At 32.0% G+C, this 19,608-nt stretch overlaps 1 protein-coding gene across 3 annotated transcripts in view; it reads left to right on the plus strand.

The window, feature by feature from the left end:
* MDGA2 (MAM domain containing glycosylphosphatidylinositol anchor 2) overlaps positions 1–19,608 on the plus strand; it is a 772,964-nt gene that overhangs the window by 657,629 nt on the left and 95,727 nt on the right. For all 3 annotated transcript variants that reach the window (XM_039856637.1, XM_039856638.1, XM_039856639.1), the window contains one exon: positions 4,027–4,296. In XM_039856637.1, the coding sequence (XP_039712571.1) occupies positions 4,027–4,296 (270 nt within the window). The remainder of the gene's footprint in view (positions 1–4,026; positions 4,297–19,608) is intronic.

Raw genomic sequence — 19,608 nt, forward strand, 5'->3', positions numbered from 1 at the left:
AATAACAGGCAGTATAAAATAATTACTTTGTTTAAAGAAATAAAACACAGGCCTTACTACCTTTTTAAGTAATGGGAAAGTATAAAAGTAGTGGCATAACAGGTATACAAAAGAACTACACAAAACATTTATAAATGAAAACCACATTAATGTAATTAAAAACACAGCAAACACAATAAATGAGTTTAGCATATTAATCAGAATTGAAGAAAGAATTAATTAACTGAATTAGCTCAGAAGAATTTATGTATAATCCAATGAAGCAAAACTGAGAAAATGGAAATTTGGAAGAGAGGTTAAGAGACATGGAAGACATAATGAAAAAATTCTTAAGTGAAGATAGAAAAGAATACAGGTGTTATTTGAGGAACCAATGATGAGAATTTTATAAAAATCTCTTAAACAAAAGACACCAAACAAATCAACAGATTTAAGATTCCAAACTATAAGTAAAATAAAACTCTATACCTAAAAACATTGTATTGAAGCCGTAGAACATCAAAGACAAAGAGACTTTGAAAGTAGCTAAAGGAAAATAAGATATTCACTTCTAAGTGTGAGACTTTGAGCTTCTCTACAGCAACAATGGCCATCTGAAGATAATGGAGTAATATCCTGATGTGCTGAAATAAAATAACTGCTAACCTATCAGCCTATGTATAAGGAAAATATCTTTTAAGAATGAAATTAAAAATGTTTTTAGAAAATTGAGGTTAGAAAATTCAATAAAGATAATTTTAAAAGATGTACTTGATGTAAAAGGAAAGTTATCACAGATTTGGAAGTTCTGTAATTAAAGAAGTAATTAAGGGCAAATAAGCTAGCATATATCTGGATAAGTTTTTTAAAAGTACAGGTATAAAATTATAATAATATTCAATAGGTTTTCATAAAACCAGAGAGAATTAAAATTCATAGCTCAGTAACAAATGTTGGAATGGAAATAAAAGGAGCAAAGTGTTCTGAGATTCTAATTTTATTCAGGAAGGCGGTAGCGGTATTAATTGAAGTTTTTGAATAACAAGTTTGCATGTTGCATGCTTTAAGATAATTATTAAATAATAGAAGCAGAGTAGTTAAATTCTGAACTAGTAGCAGAAAAAGTTTGGAATAATGATTCAATCCATTAATCTAAAAGACAATCAAACAAAAAATAAAAAATAAGAAGGTACATTTGTTCTCAAATATATTAGTAGTTACAGTAAATGTAAACTAATAATGTGTCAAGAGCGGTAAGTAAAATAAATAAATCATCAGAATTCCTAGAAAAAATAGATTGTAATCACATGCTATTTAAAAGAGGTACTAGTAAAAATAAGGATACTGAAAACTTAAAAGGATGGAAAAGACATTACATGTAAGTAATAGCTAAATGAACACCAGGGTAACTTTAGCAACATGAAACAAAATAAAGTTTAAATAATAAAACATTAATAGAAATAAAAGAGATCATTTTATAATGATAAAAGTTTTATCAATAACATAAAGCAATTTTAAATTTGTATGTACTTAATAACATAGCCTGAAAATATGTAAAACAAAACAGGGATGGAACTACAAGAAGAAATTAAAAAAAAAAAATGATTACCTTTTTAGAAGAGTTTAACACTCTCCTAATCCAAGTAGACTAAGGAGGCAAAAACAAAACCAAACTATATAGATGATTTGGACAACTCCATTATCAGACTAACCCAATAGATTCTCATCACAACTCCAAACTGCGGACTATTCCTTTTTTGAAGCATGCACACACAGAACAAAATTTAATTATATATTAGGCTATAAATAAGTTTCAACAAATTTCAGAGGATTGAAAATATAAACTATTTTTTCTGACTTTGATTCAGTTAAGCAAAAAATTTAAAGAGAAATAATAAAATATAACCTGTATATTTGGAAATGAAGAAACACTTGCCTAGTAGGTATACTGACTATGTAACTAACAGGTACGCAAATTCATCATGGTCACCATACCCCAAACTACTCCTCCTTTTCTTCCTTAACTTCATCACTGATGCCATTATCCACTTCATTGTCCAAGGTATCATTGTGTTCCCGCTGATATTGCCTTAGTTCAGGCCTTTACCAATGATTTGCCATTTTTTCAGTAACTATAGACTCTTCCCTTTGAGGTTCATGCTCCTCTTATCTGTCAGAGCAGTCTTTTTATTTTTTTATTTTTATTACTTTTTTTTTTTTCAAATTAGTTTTTCATTAAAAATCATTTGGGTGACATTGATCAACAAAATCCAATAAGTTTCAAGTGTACAATTCAACAGTATGTATTATATATATTGCACTGTGTGTTCACCACTGAATTATATTTCCTTCTCTCACCAAATATTTGACCCCTTTTACCTTTATCGGGGGGAGGGGGAGAGCAGTCTTTTTAAAAATTTGGTCTAATCATATAAAGCCTTCATTTAAAAAAATTTTAAAAGACCCTCATTGCCAACAGGATAAAATGCAAACTTCATAACATGGTATTCGAGGATCCTTGAATAGAGGCTCTGCTTTTCTTTCCATCTTTACTTCCTCCTAAACCCTATATACCTTTTGTTCACCAGTTATGCTAATTCATTTATACTTTTCTGAACACCTCCTCCTCTCTATGTCTTTCTTACCTTTGCACATACTAACCCCCCTACCTGGAATATCCTCTCTTATTGCTTACCCACCTGATCATTTTCTGTATATTCTGAAAGACACACCTTTCTTGAGATGCCTGTTCAGGTCAATCTTCAGTGTTATTCACTTTACTTTCTACACTAGAATGGTTTATTGTATTTCAATTTTGTAAATTAGCTATTTATATGTCTGCCTATTGTGTTAGATCATAAACTATATGCAGACAGAAATTTTTTTATACAGTAAGAGTTAAAATTTGAATTTATGAATAAAACTTGAATTAAGAAGATAGTTTAAAGATATTTGTTGAAAGAAGCAAGAAGGGTTAGTCAACAGATTGCCAATGAGAAGGGAGAGCAATGGTATAAAAAGTAGATGGAATAACACATAAAGAATATCAGAAGGCACATTTGGTATGGTACTCCTAAAACCTGTTTAGAATCTTAATGGAAGGGATGCCAGGTAGAGTTCTGTAATTTTGTACCACACAACTCAAGAGGTTGCCATACACATTTAATCAAGGATGTGATTGTGTTGTGCAGTTCAATCTTGTGTGGTCTCATACAGTTTCTTTGATTAAATGAATCCTGTTATTAGCATTCTGGAAATATTTGTCATTTATTAGGGCCATTGGGAGTCATTAAGGAATGGACTCTGTTTTGCCTACTTTAAATAATGAGAGAAGTATGTAATACCTTTTAGAAATCTTCCCATCAAAAACTAAAAGGTTAGATATCTAATGTAGCAAGTTTTAAGTATGTATATGGAAAAAAATCATAATTAAGCCAGATGAATGAGCTATTGCAGTGAGTTTAAAACCACATCCATCTACCTGTATGCAGTATAATTTGCAAAGTTTGCTTTGGATTTACAGATGATATTATGACTGGCGGTTAAATAAGCTTAGACCGACTGATTTAAAAAATAAACATATATTTGTGTTACCTATTTTATTAGATAATGGGTACCCAGAAACCTGAGGACTGAGCCTCACTTCAGAATAATTAGAATTCACTGACTTGAATCAATGGCTTTACCTGCTTCAAAGTTTCATGCTAGTTTGAAGACTGCATTTCATTTCCAGAACATTATCAGGCTGCTAACAGTATAAACCAAACACGGTCAAGACAATCTTTTCTGGGAAGCAGCTGAAAATAAACCGTTAATTTCACCTGTAAATGCTTTTTTAAAAGCGATGAGTCTCATTCACTGCCCACACTGTAAATCATGTTCCCATTCCCAGCTGAAATTTCTGAACCTAAATATGTTCTCCACCCACGTTTTATATTCCTTTCCTGCTGCTGGATATGTTCTTAAAAATAGCTTCTCACAATAAGAATAGCCATTGGCTTATTGCAATCTACATATTTTATCTGTTTTAACATCTCTTTTCTGCAGATCCTCCTACTGTGGAACCAGCATTTCTTGAAATCCGACAAGGACAAGAACGAAGTGTCACTATGAGCTGCCGGGTTCTGAGAGCCTATCCAATACGGGTACTGACCTATGAGTGGCGCTTGGGCAACAAATTGTTACGGACGGGTCAGTTTGACTCTCAAGAGTACACAGAATACCCGGTCAAGAGTCTTTCCAATGAAAACTATGGGGTTTACAATTGTAGCATCATAAATGAAGCTGGAGCCGGGAGATGCAGCTTTCTTGTTACAGGTAAGATTCTAAATATTTTGCTAAATATATATTTTTTAGATCCCACGTATCTTAGGCTTATATTAATATAAGAATGAAAGCATTTTGCAAATCGATGGAGCATACTGTGAGCAGCTTGACTGCTCTACTTAGAGCTGTACTCATTTATTTTCAAGGCAAGTTTATTTTAGTAGTTAAGGTAGTTCACAAGTCTATCGAATTAGACAAGTTTACGTGAACTCGAGTATATTTGGCGATGAGGTCACAGTTATTTTGAGTGTTTCAGTAATAAAGTACAAATCTTAACTAGCTTTATTTAGATCAAATTGCAAATAATACATATTTTCTTCTACAAGTCTAAAATTCTTTGCAAACTGACACTTATTTTGGTTTCTTAATTGCAGAAAGAGTATTTTCTTTCTTTCTTTCTTTCTTTTTTTGCTTACTTATTACCTCTTAATATATGCTGAATCTCCATTTTGTCTTTGGCTTATCATAGGTTCACAGATATTCAAAGGGAAAGCAGTAGAGTTGTAGCATAATGATGAATTAGAGAGAAGTAGCAATATTTTTTATGTCATTTTTTAATGTACTGAAAGAAATATGAAGTCTATATTAAATCTTAGGTACTTATTTAAATTATTTTTATAATTTATATACTAAAGTAAATCTGTGTTTTCTATAAGCCAGCATTTAGGTATACATTAAGGATATGCTCCTTTTCATTATTATTTTGTTCTAGATAAAGTTAGTTACAATATTTAGAGTGTTTATGCTAGTAAAAGAAGAAACTGGACATTGTATATAATCTGAAAAAATAATTATAAAAATCATGATTAAAATCTTTCAGATTTGATTAAAACTTGTTCATTGGTAATATAAATTCTTATTAATAAGATCTTATATTACTCTAAATATGAATAACCTTAAGATATTTTTGCTTCCTGAAATGTAATTCAGGTAGTTAAAATAGAATTGACTAAGCAAAGAATATAAAAATGTCCTCTCTACTGGATCTTATCACCTTTTTGTTTCACAATTCCTTTTACTAACATTCAGTTAAAGTACAAGGTTTTCTATTTTGGTTCTTAAAGTGAACTTTTAAAACAAAACCAAAAGTCACTAGGATAATATTACTTGTATGATGATCCAATTGCTAATTTTTATCACTAGGGTTCTTTAAAAGAGAATGTGCTCTATTATTCTACAACATAATTTAAATTACACAATATACTTTCATTCCTTGTTTATATGTTTTATCCCAAATCATTATGAATTTTTCAAAGGCAGTTGTTTTCTAAATATTGGTATAAATGGAGCATCTTCCTTTCTTTAGAATAGAACTACCCCATAAAATTAACTACATTTCTTTCTTCAAACTTCTAGGGCTTATACACATTCTAATTTTCTTTGGTAATACTGTTTTCTAACTTAAGACTAGTTTAGACTCTGCTGACTTTGCAAGATTTTCATTTGCTCTCTATTACGTGATCCAAATCCCATTTTTTGAACTAGAAGACAAGCTGAGACCAGAAGAAAAACTAGCTCCATTTTTCCATTTCAGATCCATGGAGTGCAGTAAGTAGATTTTGATAGTTCCAGAAAAAAAATAAATCTTTTATGAGCTGCCCTGTAGAAGAAGAGGAAATAGCCCCATGTATTAATTTGTTTCTAGTGTGCACTCTTACTTTTCTTCAGTCTTCAGGTAAACCTCATTGTTTCAAAATCATCACATTCACTCTAAGATAGTTTTAAAGATGAGAAAGGGAAATGATTGAATTCCAAATACAATATACTCTAGGAAGACATATAAAGAAACCAATGATTTCATAAAAACAGATGTCTAAAAGAAACTTTGAAAGGCCATTTCTACTAAAACATGTGAGAAGTAGTAATCTTTATGAATATCTCACAATTTAAAACCCTTTGAAGGTATACAGAAGAAAGGGAATATGATACATGCAACAATATATATATATTTTATGCATACATTCTCTATCCACGAAACAGATCTTGGAAGACAGTCTGTTTACTTCATGTCTCTTCCACTTGTAATGAATATTAGCCACCCCAAAGTAGACTTGATCTTATTACATATCAAAATGTACAGAATTGAATTAAAAGGAAATAGCAGCCTTCATATCTATATTTATTTTAGCTCCCGGGAAAGCTCAAAAGTTCTCACCTGCTTTCTCCATTTATATCATGTGTGTCCAATGTATATGGGAATATGGAGGTGGGAGAGTGCAGATGAATTCACTGAGAAGTCATAGGGCCTATAAGAATATTGTCCTGTAAAGCAAAAGACAATAAGCAAAGGTATCCAGGAACAGTGGTCATCCTGATTTGTAGTGCACTGTTCATGTTTTTATTTATTTATTTGTTTGTTTGTTTGTTTGTTTTATACGAGGTTGTTCTGTTTCTTTTTCATTTTATTTAAATGAATTAATTAATTAATTTTATGGTGACATTGGTTAATGAAATCCAATAAGTTTCAGCTGTACACTTTAACAGTAAGGCATATATATATGCCTTATATATATGGAAAAGGAGGGTTCCTTTTTCTCCACATCCTCTCCAACATTGTTGTTACTTGTCATGTCGATTATATATTTATACAGTGTATTCACCTCCCATGGTTAGATTTCTTTCTGACACCACATATTTGACCCTTTAAGCCCCGCCTACCTCCCCACTCCCACTTCCCCTCTACCCTCTGATAACTACTAGTCTATTGTCCATGTCCATGAGTCTCTGTTTGCTTGTCTTGTTCATTTGTTGCTTTTAGGTTTATATACCACATATAAGTGATATCATGTGATTTTCAACTTTTTCTGTTTGGCTTATTTCGCTTAGCATGATTATCTAGAGGTCCATGCATGTTGTCACAAATGGCTGTATTTCATCTATTCTTGTGGCTGAGTAATAGTCTACTGTATATATGTACCAGCACTTCTATAGCCAATCATCTATCATCTGTTGCTTCCATGTCCTGGCCACTGTGAATAATGCTGCTATGAACATTGGTGTGCAAATATCTTTTCAGATGTAGGTTTTCAAGTCTTTGGGGTAAATACCCAGTAGAAGATTTGCTGGATCATACGGTAGATCAATTCTTAGTGTTTGTGGAACCTCCATACTGTTTTCCATAATGGCTGTAGTAATTTGCAATCCCACCAGCAGTGTATGAGGGTTCCTTTTTCTCCACATCCTCTCCAACATTGTTGTTACTTGTTATGTCGATTATATCCATTCTAACAGATGTGAGATGGTATCTCATTGTGTTTTTGATTTGCATTTCCCTAATAGCTAGTGATGTTGAGCATCTTTTGATATTTTGTTGACCATTTGTATGTCCTCTATGGATAAGTGTCTGTTCAGGTCCTCTGCCCATTTTTGATTGGATCATTTGTTTTGTTGTTGTTATTGAGTTATATAAGTTCTTTGTATATTTTGGATATTAGGCCCTTATTCCATTCAGATGGTTGTCTCTTTACCTTGTTGACAATTTCTTTTGCTGAGGAGTAGCTTTTTAGTTTAACGTAGTCCCATTCATTTATTTTAGCTTTTAATTCCCTTTTCTTTGAGGTCAAATTCATAAAATCTTTAAGACCAAGGTCCTTGAGTTTAGTTCCTATGTTTTCTCCTGTGCATTTTATTGTTTCAAGTCTTATATTCAGGTCCTTAATCCATTTTGAGTTAATTTTGGTGTGTGGTGATAGACAACAGTCTAGTTTCATTCTTTCACAGGTGGCTTTCCAGTTTTCCCAGCACCGTTTATTGAAGAGGCTTTCCTTTCTCCGCTGTATGTTTTTGGCTTTTTTATCAAAATTATTTTCCCATATAAATATGGATTTACTTCTGGATTCTCAATTCTGTATCACTGGTCCAAGTGTCTGTTTTTCTGCCAATACCATGCCGTTTTGATTACTGTCACTTTGTAGTATAATTTGAAGTCAGGCAGAGTGATGCCTCATTCTTTTTTCTCAGGATGGCTTTGGCAATTCGAGATCTTTTGTGCTTCCATACAAATCTGATGATTTTTTGTGCTATTTGATAAAAACATGCCAATGAGATTTTGATGGAGATTGCACTAAATCTGTATAATGCTTTAGTTTTTAACTATGTTAATTCTTTCCAATTCAAGAACACAGAATATCTTTCCATTTCTTTGTATCTTCTTCTATTTCTTTTAATAGGGTCTTATAGATTTCATTATATAGTTCCCTCACATTTCATTAAATTTATTCCTAGGTATTTTATTATTTTTGTTGCAATTGCAAAAGGAATTATTTTTTCCACTTCTTTTTCTGACACATTAGAGTATAGGAACACTGTAGATTTTTGAACATTCATTTTGTATTCAGAAACTTTACTGTGTTTGCTATTGTTTCTAGTAGTGTTCTTGTGGAGTCTTTAGGGTTTTCTATATAGAGAATCATGTCATCTGCAAATAGTGACAGTTTAACTTCTTTGTTTCCTATTTGGATGACTTTTATATCTTTCTCTTGCATGATTACACTCACTAGGACCTCCAATGTTATATTGAATAAAAGTGGTTATAGTGGACAGCCTTGCCTTGTTCCTGACCTTAGAGGGAAGGTTTTTAGTTTTTCACCATTAAGTGTAATGTTGGCTGAGGGTTTGTCATAGATGGCCTTCATTATGTTAAGGTACTTTCCTTCTATACAATTTCTTTAAGTGTTTTGATCATAAATGGATGCTGTATCTTGTTGAAGGCTTTTTCTGTATCTATTGATATGATTATATGATTCTTTTTTAATTTGTTTATGTGGCATATCACATTAATTGATTTGCATATGTCGAACCATCCCTGTGCCTCTGGGATGAAACCTACTTGATCGTGGTGTATAATCTTTTTAATGTTGATGTATTCGGTTCGCTAGTATCTTCTTTAGGATTTTTGCATCTGTGTTCATGAGAGATATTGATCCGTAGTTTTCTTTTATTGTGTTATCTTTACCAGGTTTTGGTATTAGGGTAATATTGGTCTCATAAAATGAGTTGAGAAGTGTTGCTTCCTCTTCAATTTTTGAATTGAAGAGTATGAGGAGAATAAGTATTAAATCTTTGAATGGTAGAATTCACTGGTGAAGCCATCAGGTCCTAAACTTTTATCTTTTGGTAGGTTTTTGATGATTGTTTCAATTTCCATACTGCTGATTGGTCTATTTAGATTTTCCAGTTCTTGATTCAGTCTAGGAAGACTGTATTTTTCTAAGTACTGGTCCATTTCTTCTAGGTTATTAAATTTGGTGTTATATACTTTTTCATAGTATTCTTGTATGATCCTTTGTATTTCTGTGATGTTTGTTGTAATTACCCTCTTTCATCCCTGATTTTGCTTATTTGTGTTTTTTCTCTTTTTACATGAGTGAATCTAGTGAAGATTTGTCAATTTTATTAACCTTCTCAAAGAACCAGCTCTTTGTTGCATTTACTATTTCTACTTTTTTTGCTGTTTGTTTGCTTTCAGTTTCATTTATTTCTACTCTAATTTTGATTATGTCTTTCCTTCTGCTAACTTTAGGCTTCATTTGTTCTTCTTTTTCTAGTTTTTTAAGATGAAGCGTTAGGTTGTTTATTTGGGCTTGTTCTTGTTTTCGGAGATAGGCCTGTAAAGATATGATCGCTTTTGCCATGTCCCAAAAGTTTTGATATGTTGTACTATCATTATCATTTGTTTCTATGTATTTCTTGATCTCTTTTTATTTCTTCTCTGACCCAGTTATTCTTCAGTAGCATGTTGTTTCATCTCCATGTATTTGTGGTTCTTCCTGCTTTCTTTCTGCAGTTGATCTCTAGTTTCAAAGCACTATGATCAGATAATATGGTTGGTATGATTTCAACCCTCTTATATTTGTTGAGGCTATTTCTGTGTCCCAGTTTGTGGTCGATTCTTGAGAATGTTCCATATGCACTAGAGAAGAATGTATATGCAGCTGTTTTAACATGGAAGGCTCTATAAATGTCAATGATGTCCAGTTGGTCTAATGTGTCATTTAAGGAAGTTATTTCCTTATTGATTTTTTGTTTGAATGATCTGTCCATATCCGACAGTGGGTTATTTAGGTCCCCTACTACGATAGAGTTTTGGTCTGTTTCTCCCTTTAGTTCTGTTAGTAAATTCTTTACATATTTTGGGTCTTCCTGATTGGGAACATAGATATTAATAAGTGATATGTCTTCTTGGTGCATGATTGCCTTTATCATTATGAATTGTCCCTCAGTATCTTTCTTTACCTTTTTATTTTGAAGTCTAATTCATCTGATATTAGTACCACTACTCCTGTATTTCTCTGAATGCCATTTGCTTGAAATATCATTTTCCACCATTTCCCTTTGAGTCTGTATTTGTCTTTGTAGCTGAGATGTGTCTCCTGGAGACAGCATATGGTTGGGTTTTATTTTTTGATCCAATCTGCAACTCTGTGTCTTTTTATTGGTGAGTTCATTCCATTTACATTTATGGTGATTATTGAAATAGGAGGTCTTCTTATAGCCATTTCATTTTTTGCTGATTGGTAGCTCGGTGTTTCCATTGCTTCCTTGTCCTTGTGCTTCTGTTTTCTTTATTTTGGTTGGCTTTGTGGATTTTCCCTCTGGTTTTTCTTGTTTTATGTTACATACTTCAGTTCTGAATCTTTTGTGTGTGATTACCATTACAAATATGTAAATGATAGTTTTATATATATTTTTATATATATATATACATATACATATATATATATATGTATATATTTTCACTTTCTTCTGCTCATGCCTTATCTCCATTCTCTTTTGTGAATTTGGATCATTGGCTCCTCCTCTTTTCAGTCATTGTTTGTCTCAATTTGTCCCTATGTGTGCTGAATGTTCATTACTATCTTGCTATAGCGATTCTCTTATTATTTAAGCTTATAATGCCCTGTTCTTAGTAAGGATTGCACTCCTCTACTTCTATTTGCCTGATAGTCACTTTACTCTTAATTATGTATTTTTTTTTTTTGTCATTTTGTTTTAGGTGAGCTGACTCCTTTCAGTATTTCCTGTAATGCAGGCCTCGTAGTAGAGAATACTCTCAATATTTGTATGTCTGGAAAGGTCTTTATTTCTCCTTCATATCTAAAGGAGAGCTTAGCTGAATACATTATTCTTGGCTAGTAGTTCCTTTCTCTTAATACTTTGAATATTTGATTGTACTCCTTTCTAGCTTGTAAGATTTGGGCTGAGAAGTCCAACGTTAATCTAATGAGTTTTCCTTTCTAAGCTACCTTCTTCTTCTCACTGACTGCCCTGAGAATTCTGTCTTTGTCATTGATTTTTGGTAATTTTAATACAATGTGTCTTGGTGAAGGCCTTTTTGGGTTGAGATGATTGGGTGTTCTATTGACTTCATGAATTCCAAGCTCCAGAGCATTCCTCAGATTTGGGAAATTCTCATCATCTGTTTGTCTGAAAATGCCTTCTAGTCCCTGCTCCTTTTCTCCACCTTCAATAATGTCCATTATTCTTATATTTCCTCTCCTGATGGTATCAGTTAGTTCTTGTATTTCTCTTTCATTATTTTTCGTTCTTCGGTTTCTCTCTTCTTCCTTCTGATTTATTTCTAGATTTCTTTGATATCACTGATCCTTTCCTCCATTTGGTCGACTCTGTTTCCCAAGCTTGCTATTTCATTTTTCAACTTTTGCAGTGTGTTCTTTTTATTTATTTATTTATGTATCTCTGGAAGATCTACTCTGTTCTTTTTGAGGGTTTCAATCTCCTTGCTGAAGAACTCATTCTTCTCATCTAGTTGTTGTTTCAATTTCTGATATTGTTGTTATGATTCATTTGGGATCTCACTGAGTTTTTTCAGAAGTACCATCCTGAATTCTCTGTCATTTAAGTTGCATATTTCTATGTCTGTAAGCTTATTTTCTGGAGATTTTTCTCTTTCTTTCTGGGATGCCTTGCCACCTTGGTTGTTCATGGTGTTTAATGGGCTATTTCTTCAGCTGGGCATTAATGGAAGTGTATTCTGCTTCTTTCCAGAAAGATTTATTATATAAAGGTCTCTCTTATGCTCAAATCTTTAATCCACTTGAGTTAATTTTTGTATATGGAGAAAAATGAGGGTCCAGTTTTAGTCTTTTGAATGTTGATATCCAGTTTTCTCAATACCATTTATTGAAGAGACCGTTCTTTTTCTGTATATTTTTGACACCTGTGATGAAGATCATTTGACCATATATGAGTAACTTTATATCTGGGCTCATGACACACACACACACACACACACACGAACACGAATACAAGGAAACTTTTGAAGGTGATAGATATGTTTATTATCTGGATAGTGGAGATGGTAAAATGAGGTTCACATATATCCAAACTTACCAGATTATATACATTAATTATGTGCAGCTTTGGGTATACTGATTATACCTAAATAAAACTGGGGAAAAAAGGAAAAGAAGATCATATCCAGTAAATAAGTGGATAAAGATAAAAGACTTTGTTTCTTTTTTTTTTATAATTTCCCTAATAAACAGCTATACAAACAATGGTCAGCAAATTACAGCTTGGGCACCCACCAACTGTTTTTGTAAATAAGGGTTAATTGGAGCACAGCTTCCCCATTCATTTATGTATTGTCCATGGCTGCTTTCATGCTACAACTGTAATAGCAACCAATTAACTCATAAACTTAAAATATTTACTATTCAACCCTTTAAGAAGTCAGCCAATCCTTGTTTTTTCACACAAGTAATAACATTGTATGTTAGACCTTATAACATATTTTGAACTAAAATATCACAGCAATAGTGCAAATAATGAGATTAATTTGAACTATTATAAATTTATAACATTTTTGAAGTGGGAAGTGAGAAGTGAATAGGGATCTCACAGAAGCATGAAGTGTGAAGTGAGATATATTAACTCTAAATAAAATCGATAAAGTTGTATAATTTTAGCTATAAAGAAACTTCTAAAAAGACTTTTTAAACAGTGTAGCGAAAGAACTAAAATATATTTGTTTACTCAAAATGTCACAAGAAAAGAGCAACAGATAAACAAAAAAAATCATTGATGGGGCAAGAAAATAAAGAGCAAGATGATAGATTTTAACTCAATTATATCATTACTTACATTAAATATTAATGAACTTAAGAGTCCAGTTAGTTGTCTGAAATCATAGGACTCCATTTAAAAAAAGCTAGCTACAAGAGGCACGCTGCTGTCTACAACAAACACAAGTTAAATATAATGCTACAAAGAAGCTGAAAGGAAAAGGATCGAGGAATACACTAACATGCAAACAACAGACATAAGAAAGCTGACATGGCTATATTATTAGCAGACAAAATACACTTCAACAAATAGAAAAAAATATGTGTTAAAGTGGGGCACTTAATAATAATAAAAGAGGAATTTATAGGGTAGACAAACTAGTTCTAAATATATGTCTCTAATAATAGAGCTTTAAAATTCATAAATAAAAAAATACCAGGAGAAATAAACTATTCCATAATTGTAGTTGAAGATTTTAACATCTATCTTTGAATTATTGATAGAATATGTATCCAGAAAATTACCAATGTTTTAGAAGATCTGAACCATACTATCAGGCAGATCAAACAAATTGATATTTATAGATCATTATGCACAAAGTTGTAATCTATACATTATTTAATGTTCACCAAGATAGATAATATGCCGATCAAACAAGCTTATTCTAAGATTAGGAGCAACACAAAAATACTCACTTTCACCAGTCACAAATATTATACTACAGGTCCTTATCACTAAAATAACACAAGAAAAGTAAATAAAATACCTATGAATCAGAAAGGAAGAAGTAAAACTACTTCTACTTATGGATCATATTGTTGTTTTTCTAGACAATCCTAAAAAATCTATAGGAAAATTGGCTTAAATTAATAAGCTAATGTAGCAATAGGAGAGGATACAAAGTCAGTATGTAAAATCATCTAATTTCTGTATCATAGTTACAAAAATTTTGAAATTGAAATGTAGAAAATATAATTTCCAATATCAAAATGTGAGTAAATTTTAATAAAGTAGGTACAAGACATAAGCTGAAAAATACAAAATACTGCTGAGGGAAATGAAGCAAGACTTAAATAAATGGAGAAATATACCATATTCATTGATTGGAAAAATGAATATTATTTTGATGCTTATTCTCTCCAGATTGATCTATAGGTTCAATGCAATCCTAATAAAACTTCCAACATGTTTTTTTTAATTGAAAAGTTTACTCTAAATTTTATTTAAAAACTAAGATTCAACAATAGGTAGACCTATGTTAGATATTAGGGGAGAACAATGTTGGAGGACTCAAACTAATTGATTTTAATGCTTATTGTAAAGTCACAGTAATTAAGGTAGTGTGGATTTTGTTAAAAGATAAACACATAGATCATTGAGACAGGATAGGGAATCCAGAAATAGATCTCTCTGTTCACATATATGATACATATATGATCATTTGAGGCTTTCGAAGTCACCAGCATAATCCACTGGGTAAATGATAGTCCTCTGAACAAATTGTGCTAGAACAGAATATTAATATTTTTAAACAATCTTAAACAATACATTACATGACTCACAAAATTAGTTTAAAATCAATTGTGGATGTAAATATAAGAAAGTAAAACTGTAAAATTTTAGAAGAAAATATAAGAAAAAATCTTTTCAAATTTGGAATATGCAGAGATTTTTTAGAAGGTAAACAAAGTACTACTCATTAAAAAATAATATATCTGATGTCACTATAACTACAACCTTTTTGATCTTTAAAAGATCATTAATAAAAGGCAAGCCACAGACTAGAAGAAAATATTTGAAATACATGTATATAACAAAAGACTCAAATTCAGAGTATATAAAAAATTCTTAAAACTCAGTAATAAAGCAAACATACAATTGACCAATAATTGTATAAAAGCTGGTTGCCATCATTAGTTATCAGAGAAATAAAATTTGAACCACAATGAGATAACACTATACACACATTATAATGGCTAAAGTTAAAAAAACAAAAACAAAAAAACTGACAATACCAAGTGTTGATGAAGATATAGAGTGACTGAAACTATCAAACATTATGGCTAGTTATGTAAAATGGGATTACTTTTTTGAAAAAACCGTGTCAGTTTCTCATTAACTTAAAAATGCACTTACCAAGTAACCTGGCAATACCACTTCTAGATAATTATCCAACAGAAATGAAAGCGTATGTCTATATAAAAACTTTAATAGCAGTATTATTTGTAGTAATCTCTATCTAGAAACAACCCAAATATCCATCAACAGGTAAATGGATAAACAACTTATGATTTACTAATGAAATGGAATTTTACTCAATCATGAAAATGAAAAGAGCAACTGATACACATAATATGGATGGATGGATTTCAAAAACAACATGTTGAGTAAACAGAACCAGACACCGAAAGTACATACTTTATGATTTCATTTATATAAACTTCCTGAGTAAGCAAAATGAATTTTTACTGATAACAATTAGATTCTTATTTGGTTGAGGTTGATTGATTACAAAGAGGTAGGAGGCAACTTTCTGCAGTGATGGAAATCTCTTATATTTTGATTGGGGGTGGTGATTACATAGTAATACATATTTTTCTAAACTCATCAAAATCTGCACTTAAAATGTGTATTTTATCAAATTTAAGTTAGACCTCATTAAGTATTTTTGAATAAATGGATAATAATTGACAATTAAGGTAGGGCTGGGACTAGGAGGTATTTTGTAATATGAATGACATTTTTCTGTTTATCGCTATCATGTATATAATTTTTCTAATTTATATTGTGTTAATATATTAAAAGTAATTTGTAAAAATTGATTGTTCTTCAAGAATCTTATGTTCCTTTTTCCTCCCCTAACCTCTAAATTACTTTCCTTTAGATGGAGATGCTAAACTGGTCATCTTCACCAGTTTATTTCCCCTCCCCAAGATAACCACTATCATTTTTTCTCAATTATACTCCTTACTTTAAAAGATAGCAACTGTTACATCAAGAATACAGTATGTTCTAATACATTGGTAACAAAGGTCATATATACAAGTTAAATCAGAAAGATAAGAATTAGGTTTTGGAAGATTACCATTTTGTAAGCAAGACTGTCACAACTGGGTAGAATAAAGACAAGACAGAGATATCAGCATTACACGGTAGTCCATAGGATTCCAAAATGATTTCTCATAGGATCCACATTTATTTGGGGCAGGCATTGGATCCGGTTTGTAGAGAATAAGGGGATAATAGACTGAAGTCACAAATAGTTTCCTCTGAGAGAAAAGAACCTTCATAATATTCACTGACACCAGATAAGAATAAAACAAAGAAACCCAAATGTAGAAATGGGCACATATGTATATGAATATTATATGCTTAGCACTTCTATTCTATTCTTAAGGGTCTATTTAGCACTCTTAGTACAGTTGGATTTTTCAGTAGATATTGGGTAGTAAGAAAATCAATCTGTAAAAGAATCAGAGGACTTTTTAGTTCTGTGAAATCAAAGCTATCTCTCAAACCTCCAAATGTATACTTAAATACCTGGCCTCTGTCTATCATCCTAAAAGGATGCTTAATGTATGAGTACATGCAAAATTTGTTCCAAAGGCATGCTGGAGACCAGACTTAAAGTGGTCAGGAAAAAGATTCCACCGATGATTTCCTACAACCTGAACCACAGTCTTTTCTCAGGTGAGATTTTGTGACAGAGTCATAAGTTGATAAAGTCAATAGAGGTTTTTTGTTTTTGTTTTGTTTTGTTTTAATAAATTATCTTCAGGTTTTAGACCAGAGAATATAACCAAAGTCTTGTAATTTCAGATTACTTAAGAAATCTTCTTCTTACATCATTCTAACGAACTTTGTCTATATCTAAAGACCTCATCAAAATGATAGTTACTAGAAGCCTCAGGATATAACTGCAGGCAGATATCTGCTTTGCAGCCAGATCTAGACCAGTACTTCTTAGTAATATGATAAAAACCGTTATTTGTGCTCTAATCTTTTTCTTATGCTAGGAGTTATATCCACAGATCTTTTGGTTATTCTTAGAGAGTCGCAGGGATTCAGTTTCCTTTATTCACATCTAAATCTACTTTATTAATTCAAGTTATATGTTTTGGAGAAAATAAATGTTCCTAGAAGATAAACAGCATACCTTCTGGGCTCCTCTCCAGCTCACTTGAACACCTATTGCTCCTTGTCTAAATCATATTCAGCACATTCATATTCATCAGTGGACCACCTACATGAGCAGCAACAGCACTTGCCAAGAAGTTAATGTGGTCTATAAGCACACCATTGAACATTCATTCAGTTTTCTCAGGTTGGGAGCCATTGGGTCAGTTCATCCATCTGTTCCCCCTCCATGCACACACTACAACCAATGCTCCTTTAAATGAACACAAGGCTTTTAGATATTTTGGAACTATTTTAGATATTAGATATTAGATATTTTTTAGGGAAGACCGGATGCATTTATTTTCAGCTTATCGTATATTCATTATACCTCAGTTAAAATATGAATAAAATACATGTAGTTCTTATTCTAGACATTTAGTCAGTTCTTATCTTTATAAGATAATAATTGATAATAGTTTCAGATAACAATATAATATGGCAATTCTGATTGATTTCCATGGGCAAATTATAATTTAAGTTCCTGTATTCACAATGAGCAGAGTAGGGATCCTTTTTAGATTAGTGGAAGTAGCACCTTATTAGGAAATCCACCATCCTGTACAGTATTTGTGTGTGAATTAGGGAAAAAGCTTCCCATTTTCTTGAAGCAAATGTATCTCCTATACCAAGGCACAAGTGGTAGCAAGAGGAATAGAGCCTGGATTTCAGTTCTATTAGCCCCTTCACCCAGGCACACTTTGTAGTGGGCAACTATATCCAAAGATGCTGGATGTTAGAATAAAAAGGACTTTGGACAGCGTGGGTTCAGAATGTAGCTTTATTATTTAATAGTTGCTTACAATAAGGCAAGTTGTTTAAGATCTCTAATCTTCACTTTTATCTTTTATAAAAGAAAAATGATATGAGTATGATCATCCTGCAGGGATTGTGAATATTACTAATGTATGCTAGTTGATTAGCATGGTGTCTGATAAATAGCACAAACTAACAAAAGTGCCTTAAAAAGTCTTGTTTTTGTCTAGGAGAGATCAAGCATCCATTCTTCCTTAAGCCTAGAAAGAAGTTTTATTCCTTAGATTAAGCTTTCTCCTAATGCTTTAGAAGCTGCAATTAGAATATTTTCTGTGACCAGATAGAACATGGAAAGCAGGCTAACAAAGTCATGAATAGAAAGATACCACTGCAAAGTGTTTCATGAGAATTTTAGGAAAAGATATCCATCTACACAGAAATATTTGTAGCATAAGAAAAATCCTTCAGTATCTGATATTACAAGACTGAACAAAAATAAATTAAATCTCTAATATTACATTGTCTGTGGGAGAGTCCCCTTTTTTGAACATACTCTATTTCAAATTTTGCATATTGTTTTTTTTCCACATACTTTTTCAGTTACATAATTCAGATTCACATAAAATTTCCCTGTGCTATAAGCAACATCAGGGGAAAGGTGTGTTGCCTGTCCCTTTGATTGAAGCCGAAATAAGAAACGAAGGGTAGGAAAGCCAAGGTGACTGGCTTTAGATTTCATATAAGAAGTCATTTGTAGATTCCCAGAAAAAGCGGGAGAAATCTTTGGGAGGTCTATAAAAATATAGGCCCTGGTAAGTATGCAGAGATTTTGATTATTTCATATATGGAATTATAAATACTCCTATATATTTAAGGGAGATGCAGATACTATTTCTGCTTCCTTTCTGGTCCATGTAAGAATTAGCAATCAAGTTTCTAAATAAACAGTTTGCTAGATACTTCAGTGATTTAATTCTCCTGCAGTATTGCTTAGATGTGGAATACAGTAGGAAGAGCCAGGGGAAATAGAATTGGTCAGAGAACAAGGTATACTCACTACTACAAAACAGGAGATTTGTAACAAGGGTGCAGTCACTACAAAATAAAAGATTTGTCCTTTTCCCCATTATTACACACCATGCATGTAATCATTTTCTATTTCTGGATATGCTTCTGTCTTGTGAAATTTAATGACATCTGTGGAATTTCTTCTGCAATCGCAATTATGTCTCTATTCTCCTTGCCACCACACACATACATATTCTAGAGTTGGCTCATTAACAAAATGGTTGTGATATATGAAGAAATTGGAATAACTCTTTAAAGGATAGCCTCTAAATCTTT

Source organism: Pteropus medius, unplaced genomic scaffold, assembly GCF_902729225.1.
Source record: "Pteropus medius unplaced genomic scaffold, Ma_sr-lr_union100, whole genome shotgun sequence".
Classification (NCBI taxonomy): domain Eukaryota; kingdom Metazoa; phylum Chordata; class Mammalia; order Chiroptera; family Pteropodidae; genus Pteropus; species Pteropus medius.